The sequence below is a fragment of the Myotis nattereri genome, assembly GCF_964212035.1.
Source record: "Myotis nattereri genome assembly, chromosome: 13".
Classification (NCBI taxonomy): domain Eukaryota; kingdom Metazoa; phylum Chordata; class Mammalia; order Chiroptera; family Vespertilionidae; genus Myotis; species Myotis nattereri.
Genome location: NC_138088.1, coordinates 6,662,881 through 6,680,630, shown reverse-complemented (window position 1 = coordinate 6,680,630; position 17,750 = coordinate 6,662,881). Strand labels below are relative to the sequence as shown.

The following is a 17,750-nucleotide window of genomic DNA, read 5'->3' as shown; positions in this document are numbered from 1 at the left end:
AAGTACTGTGTGATTTTGTTTTGGGTGAAGACTCTGCCATCAAAATAGCTTAAATGTCCCAATATTCTTCCTTTATTACTCTCTAAGAGGACCACCACAACCTGGATACCATTTTTTTTATTTACTAGAGGCCCAATGCATGAAAATTCTTGCCCTCAGCCCGGCCTGCACCCTCTCACAATCCGGGATCCCTCAGGTAAGGTCCCTAGGCCAGGGCCTATCGGGGCTTTCCTTCCCCCGGCTGCAGGCAGCTGGCCCCACCCCCACCACTGCCACTGCTTGCCATCTGTGCAGTGCTACCCTCCCCACCCCAGCCCCCCACCACTGGTGGCCTCCCTCTACAGGCAACAGGTGCGGGGTGCAATGGCTTGGCTGGGCCTCCCTCTGCGGGGCGACCATTGGCCGCTACACACCTGCCACAGAGTCGCTGCCTCCAGTGACCCTGGGCCTCCCTCTTTCTTTGCTGGGGGGTGGGGCCAGCCCTGTGAGGGGCCATCTGCCTACCTGAACTCCCCTAACCACTCACCTGCCTACCTGATCGCCCCTAACCACTCTCCTGCCTACCTGATCACCCCTAACCACTTGCCTGCCTACCTGATCACCCCTAACTGCTTGCTTGGGGGCGGGTCCAGCCCTGCAAGGGGCTGTTTGCCTACCTGATCACCCCTAACCACTCGCCTGCCTACCTGATCACCCCTAACTCCTGGTCTGCCTACCTGATCACCCCTAACCATTCTGCCTGCCTGATAGCCCCTAACCACTTGCTTGGGGGCGAGGCCAGCCCGGCAAGGGGCCGTGGTGGTTTTGGTCTCTGGTCATTCAGGTCATTACGCTTATGGTGACTGGCCTTTTATTATACAGGATTTTTAATGAATTTATTAGAGTGACATTAGTTAATAAAATTATATAGGTTTCAAGTATAAAATTCTATAATACATCTATATACTGTATTATGTGTTCACCCCTCCAAGTCAAGTCTCCATCACCATTTATCTCCCCCATACTCTCTTCTAAATCCCACTACCCCCTTTCCCTCTGGTAATCACCTCACTATTATTGTCAGTGTCTATGAGTTTGGTTGTGTGTGTGTTTCCTGCTTAATTCCTTCACCTTTTTCACCCAACCCCACAAACCCCTCAGCTGTCAGCCTGCTCTCTGTATCTATGAATCTACTTCTATTTTGTTTGTTAGTTTATTTTGTTCATTAGATTCTATATATAAGTGAAATCATATGGTATTTGTTTTTCTCTGACTGGCTTATTTCACTGAATATAATACTTTCTAGGTCAATCCTTGTTGTCGGAAAAGGTAAGATCTCCTATTTTTATGGCTGAGTAGTATTCTATTGTGTAAACACACTACAGCTTTTTTATTCACTCCTCTACTGTTGGACACTTGGGCTGCTTCCAAATCTTGGCTATTTTAAATAATGCTGCAATGAATATAGGGGTGGATGTATTCTTTCAAATTAGTGTTTTGGGTCTCTTTGGATAGATTTCTAGAAGTGGAATCACTGGGTCATAAGGCAGTTCCATTTTTAAAAAATATATTTTTATTGATTTCAGAGAGAAGGGAAAGGGAGAGAGAGACAGAAACATCAATGATAACAGAGAATCATTGATTGAGCTGAAAACCCAGGCATGTGCCCCAATAGAGAATCGAACCATGACCTCCTGGTTCATAGGTCAACACTCAAACACTGAGCTACACAGCCAGGGCAAGGCAGTTACATTTTTAATTATTTTAGGAAATTCCATAAGATTTCCCACAGTGGCTGCATCAATCTGCAATTCCATTATCAGTGAATGAAAGTTCACTTTTCTCCACATCTTTGCCAACACTGTTTGTTGATTTCTTGATGACAGCTTTCTGACAAGGTGATATCTATTGTAGTTATAATTTACATTTCTCTGATGTCAGACAATCTGAATAAACCAATTACAACTAATGAAATTGAAGTAATAATCACAAAACTCCCAACAAACAAAAGTCCTCAATTGGATAGCTTTACAAGTCAATTTTACCAAACATTCAAAGAAGAACTAACATTTATCACCCTCAAACTAGTTCAAAAAATTCAAGAAGAGGAAAGACTCCCAAGTTCATTTTACACGGCCAACATCATCCTAATTCCAAAACTAGACAAAGACACTATAAAGAAAGGACATTAGAGGCCAATATCCCTGATGAACACAGATGCTAAAATCCTCAACAAAATATCAGCAAACCGAATCCAGCAATACACTGAAAAGATCATACACCATGATCAAGGATGCAAGATTGGTACAATATCCGCAAATCAATAAATGGGATACATCACAAACAAAATGAATGATAAAAATCACATGATCATATCAATAGAGGCAGAAAAAGCATCAGATAAAACCTAGCACCCATTTACAATAGAAACTCTCAGTAAAGTGGGGATAGAGGGAATATACCTCACAGATATGGCAAACCCACAGGCAACATCATATTCAATGAGCAAAAACTAAAAGCATTTCCCTTACGATCTGGAACAAGACAGAGATGCCCTCTTTCACCACTGTTATTCAACACAGTTCAGAAGTCTACTAGAAGTCCCAGCCACAGCAATCAGAAAAGAAGAACGAAAAGGCATCCAAATTCAAAGTAAGAAGTAAAATGTAATTATTTGCAGATGACGTGATACTGTATATAGAGAACCCTAAAGGTTCTGCACAAAAATACTAGAACCGATAAATGAATTCACTAAAATAGCAGGTACAAAATAAATATCTAGAAATGCCAACAAACAGATATGTTTATAAATCAATAGTGAACAAACAGAAAGGAAAACTAAAAAAACAATCCCATTTACTACTGCATCAAAAAATAGGAATAAATTTAACCAAGAATGTAAAAGTTCTGTACTCAGAAAACTGTAAGACCTGAAGAAAGAAATTGAAGAAGATACCAATAAGCGGAAGCACAGACTGTATTCATGGATGGGAAGAACCAACGTTAAAATGTCCACACTGCCCAAAGAAGTCTGTAGATTCAACACAAGCCCTCCCTACCAAGATACCAATGACACATTTCACAGAACTGTGAAGGATAAAATAATCATCAGTAATAAAGTAATAGCTACCATTAACAACTATCCTTACTCAATCAACCTAAGATCACCAGGGGTCAACAACGTTTAACAAGAGTCAGTTTACTGACTCACTGCAGGGAGAGAGCTGCCCCATGGCTCCTTGCAAACATTATCCCCAAGACTCACAGCAACCCTGAAGGTTGTATTATTGCCCTAATTTTACTCATTGGGAAACTAAAGCTCCAAGAAGGGTTCTTCCTCAAAGTCTCATGGCTAGTAAATCCCTGCCCATCTAACCCCCAAGCCCTCACAGTGCAACACAGAATCCCTCTACCCCAGGCCCGTGCAAGCCCATAAAATGTCCCTAAGAAACTGTAAGCCAGTGGCTCACAAACTTTTCTTCTGGCCAGTGAGAAGTGAGCAGCCAGATAGCTGAGCGGGGCTTCTGAGAAAGCTTTGCCTTCCTCCTGAAAAGGGTCACTCTCGGCTGCTACACCCTCCATCTTTCATGAAGCATTCCTGCCAGGGCCACAGCCATGGTGCCTAGAGGCCCAGCTCCCACTTGAGACCATGAGGCCCTAGCCTGAGGTGCTAATGCGCTAAGGAAGGTGGCACAGAGAGAACAGAGAGTGTCTGGGTCCCAGCACCTCTGTTAGCAACATCTACCCAGACATCTTGTCATGGAACCACATAAATCTATAATTATTTAAGTCACCAGAGTTGGCTTTTTGTGACTATCAGTCAAATGCACTCCTAATTGAGGAGACAGATTCTCTGGTGACTCCCTGAGATTTCTTTCACCTGAAAGTAAATAATTTCTACTAGAAGAAACAGGGTTTTCTCCAATTAGTCACTGCCCCCACCACACGCTCAGAATTTGCCTCACTAGAAAAACATAACTGCCACACACCTCCTTGTGTGGTCCCAGGGCAGGTGAAAGAACTGGATCAGCAAGTTTATGTCTTTCATTCCTTCCTTTCCTCCCTCCCTCCTTCCCTTCCCCCTTTCCTTCCCTTCCCCCTTCCCTCCCCCCTCCCCCTCCTTCCTTCCTCTCCTCACCCAAGGATATTTTCCCATTGATTTTTAGAGTGTGTGGAAGACAGAGGGAAAGACAGAAAGAAATATCGATGTGAGAGAAACACATCAATTGGTGGCCCCCTGCACAAGCCTCAACCAGGGCCCGGGCTGGGGAGGAGCCTGCAACCAAGGTATGCGTCCTTGACCGGAATTGCACCCGGTACCCTTCGGTCCGCAGGCCGACACTATATCCACTGAGCCAAACCAGCGACAGCAAGTTTATGTCTTTAAAAGAAGAGTATAAACACATGCAAGTTAAGAAAATATAAAAACAACACATTTCAGTGGTACTCTACCTTAGAAACGCTACTTGAATGACTCATGGGATGTCCCAAAGTCTTCTCATTCTGCAAGAAAACCAAACAGGTGATTAAAATGTGCAAAGAACAAGTAACTGATCACAACAATGGTATTGACAAATCATTCCCTCAACTAGAATTTGCTGAACACAAACTACTATGTACCAGGTCACCTAATATATTATAAGGAATTTGGCAAAGATGAGTAAAACAATAGTCCCTGCCCTAAAGGAACTTAAGAAAAACCAAAAACAACACCAGGAATTTGTAATTAACTGTGAAAATAAGAGGGCAGCAAATGAGATCAAGCCATTCAAGTGGAGGTTCACAGGCAAGAAATGGCATGCACAGGTGTGTGTGGGGTGGTCCATTCTCTGAGGACCCTGAATAACGGGGGGAAGGAAGCAGGACGGCTGATGCCACCGTGCATTTGGCTGTCAAAGTGCTGGTATTCAACAGGGACAGGGCACAGCTCACCTATTCCCCAAGCCTGCTTCTCCTCCTGAACTAGAGAAATCGGAGTCAGGCTAGCTTCTTCCCTCTCACCCCTCTCCACGTTCAGTCACAAAGTCTTACATCAGCTTCTTCCTCAATGCCTCTCAATCTCATCTTCATTTCCATTGTCAAAGCCTTAGTTTAGGTCTCTTCATTTCTCACTTGGAATTCTTGAAGAACTTCCTAACCGGCCTTTCTGCTTTTAAGTTGACCTTCCTAAGACATATTGCTATGGACGGAATTGCGTCTCCCCACATTCATATGTTGAAGTCCTAACCCCCAGCGCTCAGAATGTGACTATATTTGAAAATGGGGCCTTTGAAGGAGTAATTACATTAAAATGAAGTCAGCTTATTAGGGTGGACCCTGATCCAATATGAATGGTGTCCTTTTAAGAAGAGGTAATTAGGACCAGATACACACGGAGGGAACACCATGTGAGGACACAGGGAAAAGACAGCCATGTACAAGCCAAGGACAGGCCTCAGAAGGAGGCAAACCTGCTGACACTTTGATCTCAGACGTTTAGTCTGCAGACTGTGACAAAAGTCCTATTGTTTAAGCCACCCTGTCTGTGCTGGTTGGCTATGGCAGCCCTAAAAATGAATACGACAATCTTCCACACTATAACTTTCTTTAAAAATGAGTATTCCAAGTGTAAATCTGACTTTTAAAAGTAAGAAAGTAACTTTTCCTGAATCCACTTATCCTTGTTCTAAACCCAAATGAGGAGGGAAAAAGACTATTGCAAATGGAAGAGATATGATAGTTCTTGTTTTCTTAAGAGCATCAATCCTCTACTTAGGTAGCACGGTATGCAATTACCTGGGGAGGACCAGAGAAGGTTGAGATGTGATTAGCAGATAAAATTCTTTAGTCAGTCAGAGATACAAAGGAGCTAGTAGATCATTTAAAAAGTCCTTGAGGAAGAGCTGATTCCATCCCACCATGGCTCTCCTTAAAGAGATCAAGCCATCAATAAAAGTTTTAACTTTCTCCTTCCCCCTCAACCCACAAATTACAGACTGCCTTGACTTTGGTACACTTGGCTTTTGAACATTCACTATCCCTAACATGCTGATGAAGAGGCATTTCAGCATCTCCCAAGTGGCCTGCCGGCCGGCACTCACTCACTTTACCAATGCTGTCTTCTTTATCTTTACAGCAATGCATTTGTGCAATTTTTGGAATATTTTTGTTATATCCTCTACTTTATAAACCTGAGTGGAAACCGAAGCTTAGGTCTCTTACGTGTAATATAATACAGACAATGCTATTAAGTGTTTAGTCTCAATGGAATATTTGTTGGTCTTAAGTTAGTCAATGAGACAATTATAAAGGAAAAGAACAAAATTACAAAGTATACTCAGAGTGTTGGCAATATGTTTCTGACGACTGTTTAAAAAAAAAAAAACTTAATTAGGAATATGACAGAATCATCATATTCACACATTCACTCATTGGGAATGGAAAGTCCCTCTGCCCACAGAACAGGTAAATCTATAACCATTTAAGTTTTATTCCCGAGTCAAGAATGTGTTACAGGCAAACACAGGGCACTGCTGTGAATCCAGGCTTAACAGCTCATCCACCGGGGATTTACTATTAAATTTTCATAATATACACCTTGGATTATCTGTATACAAAACCAATTATAATCACCATTACAAAAAATGGATAGTTTAAAACCAGTTAGAAACCTACAGAGAAGTTCTGAGGTATGAAGAAAAGCAATAATTCATTCTGACACTCATCATTCCATAAAGAAGGAATATTATGGTGGGGAGAGGACTAGCAGTTAAGCTAGATAATATTATAAATCCAGATTGAGAGCTAAAAGTTGCTCTTTGCCTTATGAACTTGGGACATAAATTTAAATGATGTAAGCCTTTATTCTGATCCCCTTGTTAGAACAATAAAATGCACTGGTAAAATCAAACAAATAACTAGCCCCAAAAGATGCAGATGTTTTAAAGCCTGAAGCCTATCGACATTTAGGATTGCTTCTCCACTGCTTGGTAGGAAATTAACAATTCATTTCCAACAGACTTTCCCCCCTTAAATATTGCGACATTTGTTTGGACTTATTGACAAATCTAACAAGCTCAAGACCATAACAGACCTATTTTTCAGCAAGAAAATCTCAGGATTCATTCAACTCAGTTACTCATTCATCCCATCCTATTTACTATGTGACTACCAAGTGCGAACAGCTGCATCAGTGACAGAATATGGACAAAAATCAATGTGGCTGCTAGGCCTGTTCCAAGGATGACATTACCACAGGACCACTTCGAAAGAGTTTGGATGAGGAATGTCAACTAGGGAAAAGCTGAAGAATGACATAAAAAAGCACATCTATGAGTCATATCAGGGTAGAGGGGGTAACACCATTCTCTCCCACGGTCACACAGGCATGTTTCTGAATGAGAAGGCAAGTTTACCAACATCAATGTCAAGAACTGGAATTGGGCATTCAAAGGAGAACAAGAGCTCCCTTCCAGTTCAAGCTGCAACTAAGCTTCAATAACCAAGTAATAAAAAGCCTTGGCCAATTATTTTCATACTAGAGGCCCGTGCACTCTGGGGGGTCCCTCAGCCCAGCATGCGCCCTCTCACAGTCCAGGAGCCCTCGGGGGGGATATCAGACTGATGGCTTAGGCCCGCTCCCGCAGTCTGGCCTCCCTCTGCAGGAGACAACAGGTGGGCCGATCGGGGGATGGTGTCAGCCAGTGAGCGGCTGGCCCCGGCCCCCCATCACCACTGCTGGTGGCCTCCCTCTGTGGGAGGTGACCAGCGGAGCGATCAGGGGACAGCACCGGCCAGCAAGCGGCCAGCCCTGCCCCCCGCATTGTCCCTCCACCACCACTGGTCGCCGCTGCCCGCCCCATCACTGTCCCCGCCCTCTGCCTGCTGGCACCCGCTTTGGCTGGCCTGGCATTGCCCACTCACCAGCCCCACCCCCCACCGACCGGTCATTCTGCCATTCCATCGATTTGCATATTAGGCTTTTATAACACAGGATAATCTTTAATACGTTCAGTAACTGCCTAATGGGTCCCTCATTTTTGTAGCTCAGGGAGAGATGAAAGCCTCTGTTTCGCTTCTGGAAACAGAAACTGTTATCCTCCTTCCTCAGAGACAGCACCAGGAACCCCATGCTGTGAGACACACACCTCCCTGGCTTGCTCGCATCCCCGTGTCTTTCTGGTGGGCTTTTTTCTACACTGACCATGAATGTTCCTTAGAACACAGCTCCATGCCCTCTTCTCATTTATTTTCTCCCTTAGACCGGTGCTTCTAAAATGCTGCAACTTGAATCAATGAGGGAAGGTACTAAAATGCAGACTGTGACTTGGTAGGTCGGAGGTGCACTGAGATTGCTCATTTCTAAGGAACTCCCAGGTGACTCCCATGCTGCTGGTTCCCAGCCCACACTTCACATGCAAGTTTCATTCCAAATCCTGGGCCAAAATAACGCATAAAGGCTATGACTCATTTTTAAAAAACTGAGGTATAAGTGAATATCATGACTCATTTTTTAAAAAATAAATCATAAATCATGACTACTGTAAAACTAAATTTCTGTGTAAAAGATGATAGTGAACTCACCAGTGAGTCAATACAAATCAGAAGACGGACTGATAAATAGATTGGGAAATACTAAGACTGAGGGTGTGAGAAAAGTTTTGTTAATGTAAGAAGTTACAAAATCACAAAGATAAAAATCAGCTCTGTTGAAGAATAAAGGGCATTTCACAATCTGGCCAGTCCTGTCAATGTTTTGCAAGTCCATGTGTGGCTCCAATACAATGTACTTTGGGGGCAAAGCTGAGACACAGAGCCCACAGAGAACAAACAAGTCCTGGAAACTAGAAGTCAAGAATTAACAAGAAGAAAATGAGGTGAGATGTCTAAGCAAGTTTCTGGGATTCTGCATAAAGGAGTCAAACAATAGAACTTCATGTAGGAATTTCCCTGAAACTCTGACCGGGACCAGTCATTAAAACAAAGCAAAACAAACAAACAAAAAGCCCCTATGTGTAACAGCCAATATTCATCCCAACAATAGAACTCCAACTTTGTTCTGAGCAGCAAAGGCCCAACTCAAAGTTCTCACTTTCTCACACTATTGCAGCTAAGGGTAAATGCATAAGGTTCTCTGTAAAACAATTAACCTCGGGGTTTTCTGGGGGGAATTTTGCTCTCCTGATACAGCCATTGCTCCTTGCTCCAGTATTCCTCCTTCCCTCGTTCACCTGGAATACAGATGTCACCCCGGGTAGAGGAGTTACCTTGAGGCCAGAAGAAGTATGCACCAGAAGTCTCCAACTTTTTGGTCTCAGGAATCACTTACAATGTAAAAAATTGGGGACTGCCAAAACCTATTGTTTATGTGGGTTATATTTACTGATATTTACATTAGAAATAAAAACAATTTTAAAAATATGAATCTCTTAATTTATTTAGAATTACCAATAACAAATTCAGTTAACACAGATAACATTTCAATAAAAAATAACTATTTTTTCCAAACCAAAACACTGCAATGAGCAGAGTAGCATAGTTTTACATTTTTGCAAATCTTGTTGCAGATTTCTAAAAATCTATAGATGTTTCTAAATCTTGTTATAGAAGACAGCTACATTCTCATATCTGCTTGTGAATTCAATCTCCTCTGATATGTTTTGATTGAAGCAAATGGAGAACATTTGGCCTTACAGTAGATCCCAACCCCATTCATTCATAGCTTTGCCCTCTGTGTTTTCAGTTACCTGTAGTCAACTGTGGTTTGAAAATATTACATGCAAAATTCCAGATATTTTGAGAGAGACCATATTCACATAACTATAATTGCAGTATACTGTTATACCTGTTCTAGTTTTAGTTATTGTTGTTAATCTCTTACTGTGCCTGATTTACAAATTAGACTTTATCATAGGTAAGTATATGTATGGAAAAACATAGTACGAATAGAGTTTGGTACTACCCACAGTTTCAGGCTTCCACTGGGGGATTTGGAACATATCCCTCAAAAATAAGGGGGAACTATGGTATACACCAGGGGTGGGCAAACTTTTTGACTTGAGGGCCACAATGGGTTCTTAAACTGGACCGGAGGGCCGGAACAAAAGCATGGATTGAGTGTTTGTGTGAACTAATATAAATTCAAAGTAAACATCATTACATAAAAGGGTACGGTCTTTTTTTTTTTTTTTTTAGTTTTATTCATTTCAAACGGGCCGGATCCGGCCCGCGGGCCGTAGTTTGCCCACAGCTGGTATACACAGTTATGTAGTTAGAAAAGAAATGTGTTTTAATAACCATGTAAGACAACTGGATATTTTTCTTCTTTTTAAAAAATTTTTTTACCCAAGGATATGTTTTTTATTGATTTTAGAGAATGAGGAAGGTGGGGAGGGAGAGAGAGAAAGAGAAACATCAATGTGAGAGAGAAACATCAATTGTTTTGCCTCCCATACCTGCAACTTTTTTGGTATATGGGAGGACACTCTAACTAACTGAACCACCTAGTCAGGGCTGGATATTATTCTTTATATTACATGAAAACCAACAAGTAATGAGCTGTACTGTGGACTCTGAAACAATATTAATGAACTTTTCATACTCTATTAACATCAATTGGCCCATCTTTTACTTTGAATTGATCTCTTAACCATGACTTTGTAATATCACACCTTGGTCATTTAGAAATTATTGGCTGAGTTATGCAAATATTCCAAGACTGACATATTGCATTATTCAATATTAAAACAGCACACTGGCCCTAGCCAGTAGTTCAGGTGGTTAGAGCATCGTCCTAATATGCCAAGTTTGCAGGTTCAATCCCCAGTAAGGACATATATAGGAATCAACCAATGAATACATAAATAACAAAAAGTCAATCTCTCTCTAAAATCAATAAGTAAAAAAAAAATTAAATTAAAAAAAATCACACTCATTAATATGACCATCAACGGCATCAGAAGAGTCCTTCATTATGAAAAAGCTTTCATGCTCACAATGGTGGACACAAGTTTCCCAAAGTTCTAATTCTGCTTAGAAACTTCAAATTTTATCGTTGGTGACAAAACCTGTTATTTGCTTTCCTTGAATTGAAAGAGTGGCTCATTCATTCTATTTTGACAAAATGTTTGACAAATGCTCATATCAGAATAACTATAGTTTGACTATCAGTCACTCTTTCAAATAAAAATCATATTCCATTAAAAAAGGTGACTAGTTCAGCTAACAACCCATAAGTGCTCTGCTCTGAGACAATCACTGCACTTCAGTATGCAGTAAAAATGGTTTATACGAGATATACAAAGAAGAAATAACACTTCATCTCTAATGCGGAGGATAGTCAATCAAAACTGGCACACATTTAAATTAGCAGAAAAGAATATAAAAATATTCTAACTGTATCCCAAATGCTCAAAAACTAAAAGAGATATAAGCTATAAAAACAATAAAATCAAACTTGCAAAGATAAGAAAGTACTAAAAAACTATACAAAGACACACTCATCAACACCATCCTATCCAATAAAAGAGAAACATGGGAAGGAAAAACCAAGATGGCAGCATAGGTAAACACCGGAGTTTGCTGCCTCGAACAACCACTTCAAAAATACAACTAAAAGACAGAACGGACATCATCCAGAACCACAGGAAGGCTGGCTGAGTGGAAGTTCTACAACTAGGAGGAAAGAGTAAAACATACAGAGACTCAGAGGAGGAGCAGTGCTGAAGTAAAATACTAAGGTGCAGAGTGCATGCGGAGCGGGCTGGCGGCTGAGGGCGTGGTGGTTGTTTTCAATCGGGAGGGAGTCTCAGGCTCTGAGCTCCAGCTCTGGGCGAGTCTCTAGGGACCCAGACTCATATGGGAGAAGAGGGACTGTCTGGCATCGCTCAGAACCCTAGGGCAGCTTTCTCTCCGTGGGGCTTGCAGCAATTACTGGGACACTGAGAAGCAGAGCCTCTGAGGGCAAGACTGAGAGCAGCCATAATTGCTAACCCCGCCCTGTTGATCCCATGGGACCGGCCCCACCCAAGCCCTGCAGGGAGACTTTTGCTGGATAGTCTCAGGCAAAGGCTAGATTAGCACCTCCCTAGAGATCCAGGAGCCAGGAAGCCCAGAGGTCAGAGTGGGACCATCCAGTTTGTAGCTCTGTGGAACCGTAAAAGACACACTCAGGGGGCAGACTCAGTGAGCACCAAAGCCCCATTGAAGCAAGTCTAGCCCCAGAGGGGTGTCTCCAGCACAGAAGTTATCCCACTGCAGACACAGCTGACTCTCACAGCCAATTGGCCTGGAGGTCAATTCCTCACAGTGATAACTACAACAATCAAGGCTTAATTACAACAAGACTGTGCACAAAGCCCACAAGGGGGTGCATCAAGAGTGTCTACCTCAGGTAATTGGGACACTTAGCACAGAAAGGAACTCTATGGACACAGCGAAGCATAAAAAATGCCAAGACAAAGAAACAGGACACAAACGAAAGAATGGGAGGAAAGCAAACTGCTGGATATAGAGTTCAAAACCACACTTTTAAGGTCTTTAAAGAACTGTCTAGAAGCCGCCGATAAACTTAATAAGGCCCTCAAAAAGACTGGTGAGACCGCCGATAAATGTAGTGAGATCTTCAAGAAGACTGGTGAGACCGCCGATAAATGTAGTGAGATCCTCAAGAAATCTAATGAGAACCTCGATGTTGTGATAAAGGACCAACTAGAAATTAAGCATACACTGACTGAAATAAAGAACATTATACAGACTCCCAACAACAGACCAGAGGATCACAAGAATCAAGTCAAAGATTTGAAATACGAAGAAACAAAAAACACCCAACCGGAAAAGCAAAATGAAAAAAGAATCCAAAAATACGAAGATAGTGTAAGGAGCCTCTGGGACAGCTTCAAGCATACCAACATCAGAATTATAGGGGTGCCAGAAGAAGAGAGAGAGCAAGATATTGAAAACCTCTTTGAAGAAAGATTTTGCAAAGGTGGAAAGGCAGGCCAAAAGAACAGGCATTATTTGGAATGGAGTAGGCAGGTATTACAGCCTAAGGGTGCGGTAAAAAATGCTGACTTTTTAAGAAGAGACTGGTAGCTTTACGAGAGCAACTGGCTAAACCATAAGACAACTAGAAGTTTATCACATAAAACCAAGGACAGAGAAAGCTAAGAAGGTTCTCCTGAGATTATAAGAAACCTCAAATACTGGCCTCAAAAATAAATACAGTGGTCCCAGGATGGATTGATTGGGATCAGGTGAAAGCTACATTCAGTTTGGTCCCAGGACAAAACTAGAATTATAACTAAAATATAGAAAAATCATCCTGAATAACTAACTGAAGACTAGCTGGAGAGAAGCCTTACTAGTATAACCAAGGACTTACAGAAGGAGCTGCCTCAAGACTGGTAGGAGGTGTAGAGGCATACGAGAGCTGGCTGAGCACTCATGGGCAGCAGTTGAAGTTCCAAAGGGATGTCAGCTGCGGAGGGATCCCCCTGAGAAGTGCAGGGTCTAAACCCCAAACCAGGCTCCCAGCCCAGAGCACCAGAACTGGGAATGGCACCTACATAACATCTGGTTGTGAAAAGCAGAGGTATCTGTCCACCAGGGAAAGACGGCTAGAAATGCAGGCACCTTCTTACAGGGCCAATGTACAAAATTTCATTCACAGCCACTCACCCTGGGCAGAGGGAGAGCAGAGTGAAATAGAGCTGTGTGAGGAGAGTCTGGGGTTAGTGGCTCTGGGGAGAGAGCTGAAGGTCAGCCACCAGAAACCCTGTGCTGAGTCATTCCCCCATACTGTAGAAGACATCTTTCTCAGGCAGAGCATTCCCCTCCATGCAATGTCAGCCTCGGGAGAAGCAATAGCCCCACTCCTTGGAATCCCTCTAACCCCACTGTGTGGAGCATAAGCCCTGCTAAGGAGTACAGCTTGAGGCTCTTCAAGTGGATGAGCCTAACCAACAGCCTGCAGGCAAGACGGATCTCTGGGTGCTTTGAGCCTTTTGCTGACCAGACCCTGGGCCCAGTGCTGGTAAAAGCCAGCCTTGGTACACACCTGGGTCCTCTCCACATGCAACCACGCCCAGCAGAGGGAGCCACATGCTATGGATGGCTGGTAGCTTCAAACAGGTTGCCCAGGGTTAGTCACAGATGGCATCTGATAGTGGCCTACATTACTGTCTGAAGAGGCCCAGAACCAATACACTGAAGGGTCAGCTTCAGACAATAACAGAGCAGTATCCAATAAGCTTCAAAGCAGCATATCCATAAGGAGATCTTGGCAGTCACCAAGGTGAATTCTGCTTCATGTGATCAATACCTGCACAGCAGCTTGTATGCTGTGTTGGGGCTGAGCCTCACTGTCAGCCAGCCCAACCCCACACACAAAAGGGCCAATGGCAATCAAGTCTCAATTACAAAAGGAGGGCCCACAGAAGGCACACAAGAAACATTCTTAGAGCCCCAGCTCAAATGATCATGGACACTGTGCCACTGGGTCCCACAGGTCACCTACTAAGACTGGGAGTCATAGCAGTTCTACCAAAAATATAAAAACAAACACAAAGAGGCAGCCAAAATGGGGAGACAAAGAAACAAGCCCCAAAGAAAGAACAAGAGAATTCTCTAGAACAAGAGCTAAAAGAAATGGAGGTAAGCAATATATCAGATAAAGAGTTTAGAGTAATGATTATAAGGATGCTCAACAGCATGAAAAATGGCCTAGATGTCATAAAAAAGGACCAGTCAAAATTAAAGAATGCCATATCTGGAATAAATAATACACTGGAAGGAATAAACAGTAAGCTTGAAGCAGAGGATTGAAGTGGATTTGGAAAACAAGGTAGAAAAATACATCCAATCAGAGCAGCAAAAAGAAAAAAGAATTTAAAAAATGAGGGTAGTTTAAGGGACCTTTGAGACAACATGAAGCATAATAATGTCCATGTCATATATGTTCCAGAAAGAGAAAAAAGAAAGCAAAGGACTAAAAACCTAGTTGAAGAAATAATGACAGAACCCTCCTGCCCCCACTTCCCCCCCTGTAACTTGCTTCCTGAGTCCACACAGCCTAGTTGGCTCACTTCTTTCAAGACTTACTTCTACCTCTGTGATTTTCTAAATAAACTTTTTCTTGTATTTGAGTTCCTTGGGTCTGAATTCTTTTCTTAACCAAACTCAAGGATTGAGGTCTAACATCTGATGCTGTTCACAGTTAACAAGACCATATCAGGTAACCATTTGCTAATTATCTATAATCCCTGGATTTCACTTTGTCCTTTATAAAGTGAGCTTGTGTGGACCGAGTAGGAGAAGTTAACACTCAGAGGACCTCTTTGGTTCCTCTGAGTCCTCAAATGTGATTCAATGTGGGGTATGTTGCCCTGTTTAGTTCCACTCAGCACTACACATATTGTGATTTCAAACTTACCCCTGAAGTTATGAATAAATGGGGTTATAGTTCCAAAAACCCTTCTAACGTAGACTAATAAATTACATGTGTTTTAAAATGTTACATGTAACATTGTATAATCAAAATGATAATCTTCCTAGTAATGTACTGATGAATTCAATCTTTTTAAAATTCACTTTCCATTAGGTAATTTTTATTTTCATTTTCCCAATATAAAAATAAAGTTATGCTGAAAAAAACAAAGGTGTTTGTATTCCTTGTTAATATTTTTAAAACCTTAATTATACAGTCTTTATTATGAACAGATTTTAATTTCTGCCATCTAAAAGCTCTTAATATATCTTGAAATACATAAACCCTTGAAGTAGCTGAAAAAATCATTACCAATACAAATCAAAATATTTGTCTTATAAAAATTATTATAGAAATAGTAACACTTTTACTACTCCCTATAGTGCTGCATGATAAGTAAGTAACCTTTGTAAAAAGACTATTCAATTTTTTTAGTATAGAATGTACTCATTCAGGGAACACATTTTGGCCCTTGGGAATGATGAAGTCACAAAACAACGGTGGCTTCTCTTGCAGAGCTTAAGAAAACAGTGCTTAAGGAGAATGCTGATCTTCTATTGTCTCAGAGCTCAGAATATATGTGTTCAAGGAATGTTTGCTTACTCAAGAGTGTCAAAACTATAAATGATAGTTCATGAAGAAATAGGTGTATCCATTTGGCCCATAGCCCTTGAGGCTCTGATTCTTTTCACCTTTACTATTTTTGTCCATACAGCACTAGCTAGTCTCACAAAGTTAACAGCATCCATACAAACTAAGACAGACATGCTAATAGCAACATTAGAATGTCTCTGCCAAGTGAAATTACATGTCTGACTCTCTCCCCCCCACACACGCCCCATAAATGATACCAACAAATAGAAAAAGGCCCTTGGTTACTGTTCCATCTTTTATGCATTTTCCATCCTATGAGAAGCCAAAAGATTTTCCCGGAAAGAATGCTCCCGCAGAACAAACCAAGGTGGCTTGTGAGAGCAATATTTCCGCTAGAAAATAAAAGGCAGCCCGAGACTGTTCTCATTCAGATTATAAACTAAATTGTCTTAAGATTTTTCCAAAGCCATCATTCCATGATTTGAAATTATGTGGGCAAAATCACAGCAATAAAAAGACATTTTTATACCAAAAGTAGGAGAATATCATAAAAAAATGCTATAATTTATATGTTTGTTATTTGACTTAATACTTTTCACAGTTTCAAGAAATAGTTTTGTTAGAAAGAACATCCTTGAAAATGGGATTAAACAAACTGTTCAGCTTCTCTGGCTGGGAACCTTACTCGTGAGGCACCCTATAACACCTCGTTCTCTCTCTACTATCTAACTGCACCCCCACAATCAGTGAGGTGCCACTGCTGACAGGCACCTCTCCTACCGGGCCTTCATTTTCCATCACGATGCTGATGAGTCCTCCCTCAGTGCAGCTCTCCCAGCAGCACTGCATGTTCCCGGGTTCCACCTGGGGTTCCACCTGCACAGCCCCCGCCGCCCACCGCACAGCAGCTAGAATAGCCAGCAGAAGCCCTTCTTCTCTGCTGGACTTGCAGGCGTGCAGGAGCCCTTAGCATGCCACTCCTGTGATCAAACTGAACTACTTCCTCCAGCTGATTTCCAAGGAACTGTGCAGTGGATGAATAATTCATGACAAGGCCATTGCCGTAACCAATTTCAGCTCTGTGAGTATATTATCCACAGCAGTTTGCAATGTAATGATTCTAAACTATATTTGCTGCCATACAAGGAATGAAAGCTCAGTTTTCTAGTCAGTGACAGTAAATGTTAGTGGATCCCTTTGCTCCTTTTTCATGCTAACCTACAGCCCAGGCTTACTTGAGAAATTTCATAATATGTAGGAAAGGTAAATGATTAATCACAGATGTCTAACAGAACAAAAATTTTTTCCTCCATAAAACCTGTCCTGTGAATTAGGTTCTGGCTGTAGAAAAAGCAGCAAAGTGCTTGCCCTGAGATCAGCAGGTCACAATTAACATTTAGCAAAAGCAAAGAAAATCATTTCCTGCAAAGCACAGAAAATCATCTCGTGGTGGGGGAGGGGAGCTTTTGGTATCAATGCCAGGAAACAAGTTGCTAAAAGGGGAATTTGCCTGGTTCTAGGGCTATCAGATCTTTATCTCGTTGGTATTCTTCTAAGAAAAACGTGAACGTTCCTCTTCACCAACTTGTCAGTGCTTACACATATCCATGAGCGACGTCTGCAGCAGTTCATTCTCGGCAACCAAAGCCAGAATTCCAAGAGGAACCTGAACACAGCATGAAAGGCTCATTCTTCTCCAGGCTCTGCCGCCAGG

The 17,750-nt window shown here is 42.0% G+C and overlaps 1 protein-coding gene across 2 annotated transcripts in view; it reads right to left on the bottom strand.

Moving 5' to 3' along the window:
- MARCHF8 (membrane associated ring-CH-type finger 8) overlaps positions 1-17,750 on the bottom strand; it is a 110,186-nt gene that overhangs the window by 22,998 nt on the left and 69,438 nt on the right. For both annotated transcript variants that reach the window (XM_081104725.1, XM_081104724.1), the window contains exon 3: positions 4,432-4,482. In XM_081104725.1, coding sequence (XP_080960851.1) covers positions 4,432-4,482 — 51 coding nt within the window. The remainder of the gene's footprint in view (positions 1-4,431; positions 4,483-17,750) is intronic.